Source organism: Calypte anna, chromosome 5A (genome assembly GCF_003957555.1).
Source record: "Calypte anna isolate BGI_N300 chromosome 5A, bCalAnn1_v1.p, whole genome shotgun sequence".
In the NCBI taxonomy this organism is placed as follows: Eukaryota; Metazoa; Chordata; class Aves; order Apodiformes; family Trochilidae; genus Calypte; species Calypte anna.
This window is the reverse complement of record NC_044251.1, coordinates 30,619,242-30,635,660: the sequence shown is the minus strand read 5'-3', so window position 1 is coordinate 30,635,660 and position 16,419 is coordinate 30,619,242. Positions and strand designations below refer to the sequence as shown.

At 45.0% G+C, this 16,419-nt stretch overlaps 1 protein-coding gene across 4 annotated transcripts in view; it reads left to right on the top strand.

The window, feature by feature from the left end:
- Nucleotides 1-523: 523 nt before the first annotated feature.
- BCL11B (BAF chromatin remodeling complex subunit BCL11B) overlaps nucleotides 524-16,419 on the top strand; it is an 89,809-nt gene continuing 73,913 nt past the window's right edge. For 2 of the 4 annotated variants that reach the window (XM_008492695.2, XM_008492680.2), the window contains exons 1-2: nucleotides 524-626; nucleotides 14,255-14,620. In XM_008492695.2, the coding sequence (XP_008490917.1) occupies nucleotides 569-626; nucleotides 14,255-14,620 (424 nt within the window). In that variant the 5' untranslated portion in view covers nucleotides 524-568. Of the gene's footprint in view, nucleotides 627-14,251; nucleotides 14,621-16,419 lie in introns of all 4 variants that reach the window. The other 2 variants (XM_008492686.2, XM_008492673.2) reach the window with 1 other exon arrangement.

Below are 16,419 nucleotides of genomic sequence, written 5' to 3'. Positions count from 1 at the left end.
AACATTTTTTTTTTCTTTTGGCATTTTTTGTGTGTGGGCAATCCCCAATTCTAGTACTTTTTTATATATATTACATTACTGCTTTTTCTTTATTTTTTTTTAATTTTAATTTTTTTTTTTTTTTTTTTTTTTTTTTTTTTTTTTTTTTTTACCCTCCTGGTGAAAAGCGCACTTGCCAATTTGCCAAGCGCTCTGGAAAGAGGGAAAGAGAAAAAGTATCACTGGCGGTGCATATCCTCCTAAGTTCAAGAAGAGATCTGGAAGTCCAAGTGGCAGAAGCAGTGGAGAAAAGACAGTGTGTGAAAGAGGAAAAAAAAGAGCGAGAAAGAGCTTTTCCTGATGATGATGATGATTTTTAATTGAGAGGAGATCCCATCCAGTTGCACCACAGCAGCAACAGAAAGGAGGCTTTTTGTTTTTCCTTTTTATTATTTTTCTTTTTTAAGAAGAAGAACTCGATAAAGAAGAAGAAGAAAGAGGAAAAAAAGGAGGAGGAGGATCGGCCCCTCAACACATCCCCCCAGACCAGTGCAGCTCTCCAGGCGATGCCAGTGTAAATGCCAGGGCAATGTCCCGTCGCAAGCAGGGAAACCCTCAGCACTTGTCACAAAGAGAGATTATCACACGTAAGTTTTGAATTGGAACCAGACCGAGCCGAAATCGAGAAGCAAAATTAGGAAGGGGAGGAAGCGGTTGGAGGTGGGGGTTGGGGAGGGGGGGGGAGAAGAAAGACTCCAGGAGCAACCAAAGCTGGTAAATGGACTTCAGAGAGAGAGGGAGAGGAGAAGGAATTAAAGAGGGAGAGGGGTGTGTTGCTAGGGGGATGGGCCTGGGTGTGGAGGGGGGGAGAAGCCCGAAGTTTGCTGTGCGTTTTTGCAGCGGTGCGGAGGTGAGGCGGGCGGGCAGGCGGTGTGGAGCGGGGCAGGCACTGCCGGCGAGGAGAGCGCGGTGCGGTGCGGGGCTCCCCCAGGGAGCGGGTGCATGTGCGGGGGGCGACGGAGCGGGGCGCGGCGCTCCGGGCCGGGACACTCCAACGGGGCTCCGCCGCTCGCCCCCGGCCCCGTTCCTCCTCCCCTGCTCCGGGGCAGAGCAAAGCGGTGGGAAAAAGTTGGCCGAACGCCTTGTCTCGGGCGTGACAGCGGGGCCGGAGGGTGGTGGTGGTGGGGAGGGGGGTGGTGGGAGGCGGATCAAGGTGGGCATCGAGGAGGGGGAGAAGCGGACTGGCCCGGGAGGGAACTTAACGGGAAGCACATGGAGGCAGTGGGCCTGACGGGGGCAGCGCGGGCCGGCAGCGAAGGGCCCCGAGCCCCCCGGCGTTGGGACGCGGGGCAGGTAGAGGGGCAGGCAGCACCCTGCCCGCCCCAGGTGCATCGCCGGCGGGGGAGATAACTCTCCTCCATAACGGGGATGGGGGGAAAGCAGGCTCTTTTCGACGAGGGCTACAGGCAGGGCAGGGGCTGCAGAGGTGCCGCGGGCGGGCGGGGGTGTCTGACAGTGACGGGGGACTCTGAGAGAGCAGAGGAGGGGGACGGGGGTGAAGGGCACGAAATGCCGGCTGGGCAAAGGCACCAGCTGAGGTGCTAGGGCAGTATCGGAGACTGCACTTTGCCGAAGCTCCCATTGTGAAATGAAAACACACACATATCGCCCCCCCACCCCCCGCCCCCCGGCCCCCTGAAAAAAAAACAGGGAAGGAAAAGATAAAGCGGGGGAAGGGAAGGAGGCACACCCCCATCCCCCAGCTCCAGCATCCCCCCACCCTACCCTCGTCCCCATTCCCACCCCTAAAGCTCCAGGAGAGGGCCGAGTGCCTGCAGGCAGAGTCGGAGGCAGGTCCCCGCGCCGGGCGCCCTGCTCCGCCGCTCCCGTCCCCGCAGGGCTTTTTCTGCGGCGGGTATGGAAGGGGGGTAGGGGGGCTCCTGCTGGGGCACGGGGCCCCCAGCGCGCCTCACTGCTCCGCCGCCTCCGGGGCATGGGAGGGGGTTGTATGTCAGGGGGTCCCCATTTCCCTCCTGTGACACCGGACCCTTTTGGGGGGGCTGCTAGAAAATGCCCGGCACGCCGTGGGGTTTGGAGAGGCGGAAGCAGGGATGGGGCCCCGCACCCCATCGAGAAGGCCGATCGGACATCAGCTCCCCCCCCCCAAGACAAGTCCTCAAGTTGTTGTGTTGTGGGGGGCGGGCGGCGCGCACGGAGCCAGCTCGGGGCTGAACCTGATCGGCGGCGGATCCGAATATTTATGTTGAGATTTTAAAGAATTTAAATAAATAAATAAAATATTCCCCCGGCTTCTCTCCCCTCCCCTGAAAGCCAAGAATAGGAGCCATCTGCCAGGAGCATTTGGTGCTTGCGAGCTCCTCTCTTTCTTTGTTACCGGTGATAAATTTCTGTTTGTAAGATTTCCTTGGGAATCAAGATACAATGTATATATAATTTTTTCCACCTCCTTTGAGATCCTCGTTTCTTTTCGAAGCAGAGAGTTGCAGGGGGACGATTTGGCTCCCGAAATTTCAATTCCTTTCTCTCTGTGTTTTTGTGGTGTGGGTTTTTTTTTGTTTCTTGTTTTTTGATTTTTTTGGGTTTTTTTGGTGTGTGTCTTTATTTATTAACCCGTTCCACATCTCCCCCCACCCCCCAGCCCATCAGCTGGTGGAACACAAATGAAGATGCATCTGATAATCAGCTCTTTCTGGGAGGCTTGTTTTTAATTCATTGTTATTTTCAGTCAGATTTGCATCACTATACAAGGTGGATTTTCCCCCTCCACCCCCCCAACTCCTTCGCCTCCGTTAATTACATTTTTGGTTTTAATCATCCGGTTAAGAAAATGCGTTTCCTTTTTTGTTGATGGCTTCTTAATTACCCCCCTTTTTCATTTTTAAATTTTTTTACAAATATTGTATTTATTTTTTTTAAGAAAAAGCTTCAACAACCTCACCTCTCTAAACCGCCGTGTGCAATTTCTCCCACTTCTTTTCTGTCTCAGTTGTGAGGAGATGTGGGGTGTTGAAAAGGGGTGTGCGGAAAATCTGGTTTGTTGCGCACGTCTGAATTTGTTTAAAGGGGTGAAACATTTATTTTCTCGCTGCTGTTGCTGTTGGGGGGGGGGAGGTAGGGTGGAGAAGAGAGCCAGGTAGGTTTGTTCTTCCAATTTGATCTCCTTCTCTGATCACTTTACTTGAAAGTAAATAATAAGGCAGGAGAGCATTAAAAGGTGCCGAGGAGCTGCGTGTACAATGGGTTTAGTGGGGAGGAATGGAGAGCAGAACGGTACACAACTTCCCTCCCTCCTCGCTTGTATTTATCTATCCTGAGGAAGCTGGCGGAGAAATCAGGATGCATACTGAACAGTGGCAGAAAAAAATGAAGGTATCCAGGGGAGGAGGGGGTGGAAGCCTGGTGGGGGGGAGGGCTGCGGCTGGGGCTGGGTTGGGGCTGGGGGAGCAGGAAGCTCAGGCGTTTCAGTGCACAGGAGCCGAGGCTCAGCTGCAGGCTTGGAGGAGGGGGGTTTTTAATAATCACACACCTCGGGAAGGTGTCATGGGGCAAAAGCAGCCAGGGAGACCTTCCTCTGCAAGGGGGAGTTTGGAAAGTAGTGGGTAACAGAATGGGAAAGCAAAACACCACAAAATATAGCCAATCTCAAGCCAAGCCCCCAAAGCTGGAATGAATTGATACTGTTATCTGGAATCTTGTATTTATGACATGTTTAGCTTGGGCTTCTCTTCCCCTTCTCTCTCTCCCTTTTTGGCATATTTCAACAAAGTTGAATTTCAGGATGGATTGGAGATCTGTGCCAGGCAAGGAAAGAGAGACTGGGAGATGGGGAGAGAGAGAGGTTTTCTGACACTGCTCAGCTGGAGTTTATTTGGTTTCATGCTCTTGGTGTACAGAGAAACGTTTAGATCCTGAGTGTAAGGCAAACAAACAAACACAAAAAGCAGAGAAACTGCAATATACTTGTGCTCCAGAGTTGCAGTGCCTCATTCACACAGTGGTCTTTAAGACTGCAAAACGGAGTGGCCTGTTTGCCCTTGCCTGGTCACCCAGGCAGTCTTGTCATGGATGCATGTGCAGGACAAAAAAGTCGATGGAGAGAAAAATTTCTCTGGACCTTTCTTCAGCGGTGTTGGACAGAACAAAGTTGGTAGCTGAACCCCCTTAAATGGGTGGACAAAGCAAAATAGGCAATTGTGTAGAGAAGAGACTGAGCTGTTGAGCTGCTTTCCTCAAAGAAACGTTATTTTGGTTTGATTCAAAGTACTGATTTTCCAGCTTAAGACCTTTGTTTTTTTAACTGGAGAATTCTGTTTTCGAACTAGCCTTGTCTTTTGCATTTGAAGGAAACATGAAAGGCGAGAGTGTGTAAACAGTTTGCTGATAGCAGTTCTGCGGACAGGCAGCAAAGCAAGAACACTTCTGTAGAGCAGCAGCAAAGATTGGGAGGGAAAGGCACAGTAAAATCATACAATTCTAGGTAGAAAGCCATATTTCCAAAGGAAGATCTTTACTACCTGGTCAACAGGTTCCCTAGGAAGACTAATAATTTCCTTTATCACTTAGTGTTTGTATGTAGTAATTATAAATAATAATAATTTTAAAAATCATAGGATTTTTTCCATTTCAAAGTTTTGCAAATAGCTTCCAGGAGCTTCTCTTAACATGCACGTAGATTTAGTGTAATTAAGGTAATTTTTCCTACAGAAAAACCCCACATCAATGTAATCCACTCTAATATAAAGAGAATGTGATTTTTGTGAAGAATTAGAGAGGAAATTATTATTTGTTTGGCTGAATTTTTCATAATACCCGCATAACTGTGCACAGAAAAACTTAGCATGCTTTTAGAAGATATTACATGTGTTTGCTTTACATAAGAAAGAAATAAGCTTGTGTGCTGTTGACTTCCAGGTTGTCTTTCGAGTGTATTTATATTTGAGTTACAAGATTAAAAAAAATACTGGAACATTTTTGTAGTTTCTGGTCTTTTAAAATATTTTTCTAAAACTGGTGCAGCATAACCGGACTGTGGATCAAGGTCGTTCCATCCTTTTTGTTTGAAGTACTCAGTGGTTTAAATACATGTAGAGCAGGTGAGAAATCATTTTGCAATTTTTTGCTTGCTGGCAGATGCAGAACATATTTTGTCAGACTTGTTTAAATTATTGAGAAAAAGAAGTCTTCAAGATTTTACAGCCTGGCTTGTTGGAGTAGGAATAGTTGGAGCCCTTGTCTTGAGCAAAATGTATGTTTCTCTGCAGAACAAAGGGTTGTCTTGTGTCATATTTGACGATAATTATGACTTAAAGAAGTGTGTGCTTGTCGAAGTAGTAGAAATTATTGATACTGGTTACTGATTTCCTCTTAGACCTCTTCTGTGGCTCATCCCAGGGCTGAGCCTGCGGCTAGAAAATCTTTTTTGCTTTCAGAAATGCCTCGCACAAGACTCTTGCTTCTCTTCCACATTTCCTACCTGGATTACTTTGCCCCCTGTCAGATTTGTTGATGGAAAAATACCTTCCAAAATAAACTTCGCTGGCTTTTTCAGTTGCCTCGCCAGCCTGCCTGGTGTCCCCGGCTGCAAGTGGCGGGTGTTGGCGACTAGGGGGAGCTCGTAGCCCGCTTGATGGCCGGGCGCGGCGCGGGATGCGCTGCCCGGGGAAGGAACAGCCGCGGCTCAGGCAGCCGGCGCTGCTGCAAAATGTGTCCAGGGTAAAGTTGTAGTATTGATTTTCATGCGAAGATCTATATAGCGCTTAGCTGAGAGGGACTGCGAGCGAGACGAATTTATTTTTAGCTAAATCGCGGCTGATTAATTGACTCGGGCAGACAGAGGTTTTTAATTAAAATTAGTTTTTAATAACGCCTTTTATTGTCAACATGCAATGTTTAAATTCTTAAATTGTTGTTGTCAGATAGCGATAGGGGTAATCATACCTGCACATGTCTCTATATATTGGTGGGGGGAAAAAACCCATGGAAATCCATTTGGTTGTTCCAGTGGAGGTAAAAATAAAGAAGGTGTGTACAGCAATAAATAAACGTACATAATTTGGTGTTGATTGCATGTCAGAAAGCCACATGTACCTCTGCTGAGAGGATCTGATATTCGGTAATTTACATTACTTATATCCTTAGGTTCTTATAGGATAAAAATCTGCAGTTCCTGGAAATGAAAATAAACATTTTCTTTTTCCTAGAGAAATAAGCACAAAATCACAAGTGTCATGTAGAAGTTGCTGCTGAGCAGCTCACAGGCTGCTCTGCTGGGCTTGAGCTGTTCTCTGCTGCAGTCAGCTTGCTCTTTGTGGACGGACTTCAACGGGATGCTTTCTTACCCAAATATGTAATTCCATATTGTACACATGGGAAGCTTTGATAACTGGATTATTTATTTCACCCAATCTGAGAAACTCATCAAGTTATGGTATTGTTAATATAGCACAAGTGTCTTCTTATTTTTAGGGTGCAATAAGTGGATGGAGGTTATCCCGTGACAGGAAAGTGCACTTTTTTTTCTAACCTGAAAGAGAAGTAAATTAGGTCAGACAAAAGATCAGGGCTGTCATCAGCTGTACAAAAACCCTTCACTCTTGGGTTGAGAGGGCCAGCAATTTATCTGATGATTTCTCTACTTGATTTAATGTTTGAATTGAGGTAGCTGGAAGCATATAGACAGCAGCCAGCTCATTTGACAGACTGGTAAACTGAAGAGCACAGTGCACAGGCCACTGCTGATATTAGTATTTTCCAGCTATGGGGAAAATCTTCCCTTCTTCCCTCCCAAAACCTCAGACTTCACTGAGTGTGACTTTTCTACCATTCCACAACTGTTAACTTTTACCAAGAGAAGCAATGATCCCCCTTTCCTTTTTCCTGGTGCCTCTGCTCACCGACTCTTTCTTTCCTCCAGCTCCCTCCTCTGCCTCCCACCTGTCCCACTCCCCCAGGTCAAAGCCTGGTGGAAAAGTCTCCCCACAGAGACCTGCTGCCCCAAAATGCCTCTCTGCCTGCTTGCTGGAGCATTTCCATCCTGCATGGTTGCAGTTTTTTTTTTTTCTCTAGAGTTGAGCTGCAATTTTCGGTTGAATTTGGTCTCCCCCCTGTAGCCTCCAGAGAAAGTGTGTAGAAATTTAAAGAAGGCTGGAGGTTACTGCCTGCTTTAAAGTTAGCAGTACTGTAAAAATGCTTGGTGAGGCATCAGCACTGGCTGTAGATGAATTTATATATATGTATCTTTCTAACGAGGGAGGGAAAAGGCATCAGTAGCTGCATGCATTGATAAATGCATGATTCATTCAGCTCCGCTTACTACACCACCTTCCTCTCTTGTGTTTATTTACTTTCTTAAAATGTATCTGGGCAGGCTGCACACCGTTCCTCAGCACCCACGGTTACAGACTCAGAAACAGCTGTATGTTCAGCTTCTGAACATCAGTTAAATTCACTTGCTGTCTGCTCTCCCTCCCGAAAAGCTGTTGCCTGCTCCATACTGTAGACTCTTGCTTGAGATTTACGTAGAAGCTTTTTTTTTTCCAAGGAATGTATAAAAAAACGCCTAAAGCAGGCTATTTGAAAACAAATTAAAGCAGAGGGACACACTTCATGCGTGGCAGGCACACGCCAGTAGAAGGGGGTTAGAAGAATATCATAATTTTACTGGCAAAAGTGACATCAGATCGGGGATTTGATTAATGGTGCAGCATTCACAGGGACTTAGTTCTGTATTTTTGACATATGCAAGTCTTTTGTTTTGTTGCCCTAGTGCAAGAAATTCCTTTTTTTTTTTTTTTTTTTCCTTTCCTGGAGCAGCTGATAATTTGTGTCTGTGCTGGATATGCCCAAGGTACTTTCCAAAGACTAAGCACTACGCAGCATAGTACAAAAAAGGAATCCAAAGTTAAGGGAAAGGCAAAAAAAATGCTGGTTTACTTAACTTTTTTATGACCCCTTTTACTAAGCCACTGGTAGAAGCCATAAATTTGCTGAATGTTATAATGAATATGCTTCAATGAAAGTAAAAAAAAAAAAGCTTAAGAAAATTGTATATGAGCAACACTGTGCCATACACAATTGAGAAATACAGCCTCTTTTGAGCCTGATACTAAAGAAAAGAACAGAACTGTTGTATGTTTAATACATGTTTGAAACTAATTACTTAATTTTGATCATGCCTTTTAAACCCTTGGGTAAGAATCCATCCTTCCAATATCCTTTTCTTGGCAGCTAAAAGCCTGTACCCAAATAGTGCTTTCTCCTTTTGTGGCACTGATCGCTGCTTTCTCTCCTTGTTGTTTAGTTTTAAATAAAACAAATGTATTCACTGGGGAACAAAGAATGCTTTTATATCACATCATCACATCCCATTTTATCTGTGGAGATTTACAGCTTCTGCAGTCTATAGAAGAGGCTATGCATTTTATGTTCTCAAAAGCAGTAAATATTTTTTATGAATATATAGTTTACTTGAGAGGAGACACGCCATTCCCTTCTTTAACACTGTACATAGTTTCTGATGAAATAACATCTGACAAGTGTTGGAGATCCTTGGATCCTTGGATATTCTTGGCTTTTTTTCTGCTTGGGTCTGGCACAGTTATTGTGTGGATTTCCTTCTTCTTTTCCTAAAACCCTGATGCATTGCCTGGCTCTTTATGGCAGCACTTCGACTTGCTTTGTCTCAGGTGTATACAGAGAGCTAAACTGCTTTCGGAGAGATTCAGGCTACTTTTGCAAAAGGTGTCTGACCCACCAGCCTTGCAGAAAAGTCCTCTAACTCGCAGCTGTGCCTAGGGCTTGCTAAAGTGTCGGAGTGACACAGATTATTTCCCTCACCCTCCTTCCACCCCTTGGTCTTGGTCCCCTGGCTATGGGTACTAGCAGGGGTGTCTCGGCGGGCCGTGCCGGGCTTCATCCCGCTGCTGCGGGCAGGTGTCGGTGGCCAGCCCGGCCAGCCCCGGGGAGCAGGTGACCGGAGGGGGGTGGGTGAGCGACCGGAGGGGGATGGTTCGGCGGCTGCCCGGGGCCGGGCACGGCGCAGCGGGGGTTCGCTGCTGTTCTCGCCGCCCTTTGTGCACTTCGCACATGCTTGAGAGTGGCTGGGAAAGTGAGGCAGAGCTGCGGCCGCTGGGTTTATGCGGCTTCCCCATCAAGTAGTCTCTTCTGCCCAACTCAGCCTCAACCTTTTACTTAGAAAAAAAAGAGATGAAAAATAAGATACTACAAACAATAGTTTTAGTTCTAAGAAAAATTTAAAAATTGATGGCTGATAAGCAGTGCCTTGTAATGCTGAGTATGATGCTGATGCAATTGGTAGGTGTAAGCTCAACTCAGCACCTTGCAGCTGCGAGGAGCTGTGGGGAGGCTCTGGAAACAGGTTATTGATAAACTTTGACAGCAAGGAGCCATGTCGCCTGCTCTGAGCAGCGTTAGTCTTTGTGCAGCAAGGATCCTGACACCGATCTCAGCGATAACCCAGCCAGAGAGCGTGTGATCTGAGCTATTTCCGTTAAGCATGTTGAAGTTACAGTAAATGTGACATGTGGGTGTTGATTGAAGGGACATAATTTTCAGGCCTGCTTTGGGCCAACACCCTGAAAAGCAAGTCACTTCTTTGTGCTCACTCCCCAGCTAGGCCGAGCTCTTTCGGGATTGCCTTCAAGGCAGCAGTGACTGTGTGGACTACGGCACGCTTGGAGTGTTGTGACACACTTAGGGATGGCTTCCCATGCCTGGGCACTATGTGCAACAACCCACAAAGGACCTTGGGCAGCCACAGCCTATCCCAGAAACGGGTGGCCTCTGGGGTAGCCTGTGATGGGCACAAGGCATGGCATCCAGGAGCACCCTTGTGGCAAAGACACTGGCTCACCTTACCTACCCTGTTATCAATTTGTGCAGAAACTGACCATGAAGGGGAGGCTTCACAGGCAACACTTTGGCTCAACACCAAATTATTCCCGCTTCCCCCTTTCTATGCCTCCTTTTGACTCTGCAGAATGGGAAAAAATAAGGAAAAGAATAGGTTGGCAGCTTTTAGATCCCTTCTTACCTTGTTTTGACAGAGCAATAAAAAGATAATAAATTACGTCTGACTGGACCCAGCCTCACCCAAACCCTGTGAGCAAGCATCCACATTTCTGTCCTTTGAGGCCTTGGAAATTATTTTTAGTAACACAGTCTTTTTCAATGTTAATGGGTTCGACTTTAAGACATCTGACAGACAGAAAGTAGTTAGCATGTGCTTTTGCTTTAATACTGGGCACAAGAGTATTGTTTGCATGGGGTACATATGCTCTAATGATGTCACCATGCTTAAGTAGCAGTGCTGGTGGTTTTGTGATAGTGCCTTTATGGAATTAAAGAGTTTTTCCACTGTATTTTGGCATGGTAAGCAGCGAGAGTGCTTGGACATGCTACTTAGAGTTCAGCCAGCAAGTGTAATACTTCTCAAAGTACAAAAAAGGAATCGGATTGTCCAGATGCAATAATTTCATGAAGCCATCAGATAACAACAGTGTCACTCATGTTGCCATAGAGTGCCCGCCCTGACTTGCTGTGCTTTTTTGGCAGGCCATGCCAAGGCAGTCCTCTTTGGAGCAATCTCTGGGAGCAGGGAAAATGCCAGGCACACCTTAACACACCTGGAAGAACCAGGGCATGAGTCCTGGCTGGAAATAGCTCGTTTACATTTTTTTCCTTTTCCCACATAGGGGAGATGAGATGTTTTCCATTCTCCTTTTTGTGTGGCTTGGTTTCTCCTTCTTAAAAAAATAGAAATTAATTTTAAATAAATACTCATGAGGAAACACCCTCCTCCCCCCAAAACCAGCTACCAACAAACAGCAATAAAACCGCAGAGTTAAATTCAAATAATGTGAAGCGACTCATTTGAAACCCACAGACACAAGTGGAGTCAGAACTTTATACTGAGACTGGCCTAAATTGCCCCATTGGTATTAAAGGACTTTTTAAACAGTCTAAGATCTTGGCTGTTGTCTTAACCAGGCATGACCTGATGTGTTATGGGCTGGACTTGCAGGCTTTTTTCACTTTCCCTTTGTGGGATTTAAATTTCTCCTGTAATGTTACTTGAATGCAGGTTTTTAATGGCTTAATTGAGTTGTCAATAGCAAGCCTTTTTTTTTTTTTTTTTTTTTTTTTTTTTTTTATTCTGTGAAAAAAAAAAAAAAAAAAAGCAAGTTGAATTGGCTAAAATGCATTTGAAGATATATTCAGTATTTTTGTTTCATTCCTTTACGTCTCTTTTCCACATCCTGGATAAGAGGATATAATACAGATTTTGCATTTCTGGGTGTACAGCTGGTCTCATGCTTGATGATTTATTAAGCTCAAAACAGAAAGAGTTGAGTAAAAAAATCTTTTTGATAGTTTGAAACCAAATTACTACTGATCTCGAGGGCTCGGCATACCAAGAAAACGAAAAACTGATTTTCGGTAATGTGACAACTGCCAAAATAGGAAGGAACACCAGATGTTATTTTAAAAAAATGCTATTGCAGAGTCCTTGGAAAGAGAAAGTGAGCGAACGCAAGTGAATAGGCATATGTGGATTTAACTAATATTCAAACAAAGTGCATAACTAAAAAGAAAGAATTTGCAACAGTTTAGCTGTTTAAACCTCCTTCATGTTTCTACAGATGATGGTCAGGACCCTTATCAAATGCAGCAGCAGTTTGCTAGTCTTTCTGAAGAACACAATTTAAATCGCAGGCCAGAAAAAAAAATTAATAATTCTCACATTAAAAATAAATGAAGTTGAGATCTGTGTTTTTCTTTATATATATATATATATATACACACACACATACACATATATATATAAATATACACACACATACATATATATAAATGCCAAAATTCAGCCTTTGCAATTTGAGAGATAGACTTTAATCAGACAGCTTTACAAGAATGTTAGAATAAACATGTATTTTACCCCTCTGTCACTGTTTTTCCTTACAACCCTTAGTTCAGTTCCTGTTTTTTTGTGTTGTCTTTTTCAGCTCTTTGTCCCATCTCCTACATGTGTATCTGTGTGCCTGTGTGCGCCTCTCTGTGTGTGGGTTGGTTTTTTTTAATATTTTGACACTCTGCTCCCCCTTAATAGGAATTCTTCCTAGAAATAGTGTGCACATTTCTAAAGGACCCTTTTCACAGTCCTTTTCTTTTGGCTATAAAATGATGTATATGTAATTGGTAATTAAAGGTGCAAGCTCTCTTCAATATAAACAATATTGCTCAATGTTAGATCATTAAAGGGAACTGTAGCACTAAATAATTACCTTTTGCATTGTGACACACTGTTCGCAGGCATCCGCTCCCTTCCCAGCAGTCCCTGTTCAGGGCAGGGTTATGGTTACATTTTCACTGAGGCAAGGAGGAATCTTTTCATGATATAAATTGGGGAATTAATTACGTACTATTGTCTTCAAATGCTTTTAAAACTTAGATTAAGGGGTAAAGGTAATTACCGGTTTTCAGAATAAGTATTGTTCTGTGTGTTTGGTAAGCTTGGTGTGAGTTAGGAAACCAAAGCCTTCCTGTGCCCATCGTCTGTTCCAGCAAAAAGGTCTGTGCTTGGGCACTTCTCTGGGGTCCCCATCCTTCTCCTGCTGCTGGTTGCCTTGCTGCTTCTCTATTTGTTGCTGTTAGTGAGCTCTGATGTGACTTGTACAGCTAGATACTAGATACATCGATCAATTATTTATTCTAGAAGGCGAAAATGGGGATGATTCTTTTTCTAAACAGCCTTATTTAAGGCTCAACCATTTTTGTTGCCAGGTAATACTTTTCACCTTCTAACTCTTGTCCCTTTCCCATGTACTTTTTTTTTTTTTTTTTTTTTTTTTCAGTTCAGTGAAGAGTGGGACAAAATTCCTTTTGTTTTTGGCCAGGACAAGAATCCAGTTCTAGATTATAACATCTATTTATCTCAGTCTCACTTCTTTGAGATACTTACGTGATTTGCTTTTCCCAGGAAATCCATAAGCAAACCGCTCAGGCTAATAGAGAACATTTTTTCCTCCTATTCCTTTAATCCTGATTCGATTAGAGGTCTCACTCGCTGATTTACATACTGTTAGTTCTTCTGTTTTGTTCAACCCAAATCCTATAGTCCTTGCAGAGGCAAACAGCCTTAGGCAAAAGTCAGTGGAAATTTTGCCTGAGTAAAGACCAAGGTTTGTATGATTTGGCAGTTATAAAAGAAAATACACCAAAAACCACATTTTGCCCTAGAAATACATTGTGATCCATAATTGTTTCACAATGTAAGAATAATCTTCAAAATGCCCAGTAAAAACAGACCGTGTTTTATTAATTGTAAAATTAGAAGTTGCTTTTTTCTTAGAAACTGATGCAGGTCACTCAGAAATGCTTTCCCAGTCTTTTGGGGGTAAGGGTATGCAATCCATCAGGTCTGTGGGCAAGATGGAAACAAAAAACAACTATTAACCTATATAGCAGCTGTAGGGGTATTTGACATCAGGCAAATAAAGTGGAAGATTTCAGGCTCAGCCAATATTCCAGTATATTAAGTAAGTACCTCATTCTCTTTTCCACTGTACACACTTTTGAAACTCCTTAACTTCTCATGAGACCATATTCTGTTTACCTTACTCTTGCAGAGAATTTGCTGTAATTTGCTCTAATGGGTGGTCATTTAACTTTGCTGGAATCTTTGCAATGTGACAAAGTGGTACTAATTTTATTTGGCACATGAAGCCTAGTCCTCCTTGGTCAGAGCACACCAGCACTCCCCCCCGCCTCTCAGAAATACAAGGAGAGGTTTGGGTGCATAAGTTTTGCTGGATGAAGCTTTGGCCAGATGGCTGGGAGATGTGGTGGGAATGAGAAGGTGGATAAAAAGAGAGGAACTATTTCTGAGAGTGACTCGGGGTTTGAATGTTTGCAAAATGGCTCTTTACTGATATTCTTGCAGCACTGGCAGCAGTGGGAAGGAGCTGTCAGGAAAGCTATGCCAGGTCAGCCTTTCCATTTTGTTTCAGGCAGACTTGGTTGCAAAATATATTGAAATCATTCTGGGAGAGTGGAAAAGCTGAAAAATAAAAGAAAGATCTAATCAGGCTTGGCTTCTTTGTGTGTGGGGGGTGGTGGCGAGGGAGGCTGGGCCTCTTGTGATAAATCCTTTAGAGTCTCTGAACATTCAAAGCAATCTCTTTCTCTTCTCCCCTTGTCCCTTTCCTCCCTCTTTCTCCTTGTCCATGTAAAGCAGAAGCTGACCATGTGGAACCGGCACTCGCCGACGAGGATGAGAGCCTGGCAATAGCAGAGCCGGGCGGCATCAGCATCGCCGCAGGCGGGACAGACCCCGACTTGTTAACCTGTGGACAGTGTCAGATGAACTTCCCGCTGGGAGACATCTTGGTTTTTATAGAGCACAAGAGAAAACAGTGCAATGGCACTGGTGGTGCCTGCTATGAAAAGAGCATGGATAAGAGCAGCCCTCCCCCCTCCTCACGCGCCGAGCTCAGGAAAGTGTCAGAGCCAGTGGAAATCGGGATCCAAGTCACACCCGATGAAGAAGACCGTCTTCTCACACCTACAAAAGGAATTTGCCCCAAGCAGGAGAACATTGCAGGTACAGCATGTTTTACACTCAATCAACTGCCTAGGTAATCTTTTAACAAGAGCCCTCTAGAAAGTGCCATGAAACACATGCTTCAGTAATAGTTCTTTATAGGAGCCATCGGTCCAGAGGATCCTCACAGCTGCAGAGGGCTCAGCAGGGCTGTTCGCCCTATCTTCCAAGGATAACTCCTGGAGAGAGGGGACTCTCAGTCCCTCAGGAGAGCCCAGTGGTAGCCTGTACAATAGAAGATTGAGGTCAGAAATTATTTCAGGAGTATCTGTAAACAGGTAGCAGTGACAGAGGAATAGAGAACTTCAGTGGGATTCTTGGTTCAGTCCAGTTCAGACACACTCTGTAACATGCAGACCTACTGGGAAGGACCAAATCCTGACCCCACTGAACACAGCAGAAAGAGTCCTCTCACTCACTGCAGTGGGAGGCGGATTTGGTTGCCAGGGCTAAAGCAGGTTTTCATTAAGTCATTGCTTGTTCCATCTGCTGGGGTTGATGTCAGGCTCCTGGTCAGCACTGCTGCCTGTGCCACTTGTCCTGAGTGTCTGTGGATGGCTGGAGTCAAGTTGAGTGACGACACCTCCATTCACATGCACACCCCAAATAGGGCTTTGGAAAGAGAACACAAGATCACAGGCTGACCAGGGTGAGCAAATTTCAGGCATTTCTTTTTATAAAATTCTGGGATGTAGTGCAGTTAACATTCACTAATAAATCTGTCTGAGTGATGATCAGGTGGGCAAGTGACGATCACCTGGGCAAGCTTCTGTGCAGAGGCTCCTGCAGAGCACCCCATGAGGGATCTCTTCCATCGTGCAGGGTGTTCCTCCCCTCTGCAGCCGTGTGTTGCTTTGTAGCAGTGAAAGGAAGGCTCTCCTCAGTGATAGTGAGGGTTTTATGTCACGTAGCAGGATCCCCCCTCAAAAAGCACTTTTTGGTTCAAATCAACTATATTCCATTCAGAAGACCAGCAGTAATTTGCCTTTGGTGCCACTATCTTGATTTCTCTAGGAACTGTCTTACGGGATTAGATCTGACAGTCCAGGATCCTGCCTGTAGTAATGTTCCCATGGGGAGATTCTGAAAAGACTCGTGAGAGGCTGTGAAGCTTAAGATATTCCCTCTTTTTAGCACTGGAGGTCTCATATTCAGTCCCCAGCATCTCTGACAGGCACAGCCATCATATATGTCAGAATGTGGACTTTGAACTTCTACAGTCTTCAGATCTCCAGAGATCTGTCTCTCACGGGAGGGCATATGCCACACATTGACTATGTTGTTGGCTTCTAGGAGTCTTTTTTTGGGCACAGTCACCATCTTGGCATGGGTAGCTCTGGGGACACTAGCAGTGGCAGCCTGTGCTGTAGTGTTGTAAGCATCCCTATTGTAAGACCCCATCCTCTTCTCATCCTTTTTCAGCTTTCCTCATCCTTTTGCAGTTATGAGTGCATTTCTTGGCAGAGATCACTATCTCATGATGTTGCAGCTTTGAGTGCTAGTTTTCTTTCCCATTTGATGGGAGCAGAGAAGTATTCAGGACCTTCTCCCCAAGTCTGCTGAAGGCCTCCTGAATGGTGCTGGGAACTCACAATAGCTGTCAATTGATATGCGAGCTGATAGCACTCAGCCCCTTGCAGAGAGTGCCCAGTGCTTAATAAGGTTGGTCTAGGAGACCTATGCAGTAGTTGCAGACCAGATCTCATCTCTTGTTAATCTGTGCCCAGTTCACCCCAGTTCAGTGCACGGACAAACACCTCAATGGCTATACCTAGCACAGGGGGTGCTGTCCCATCCCA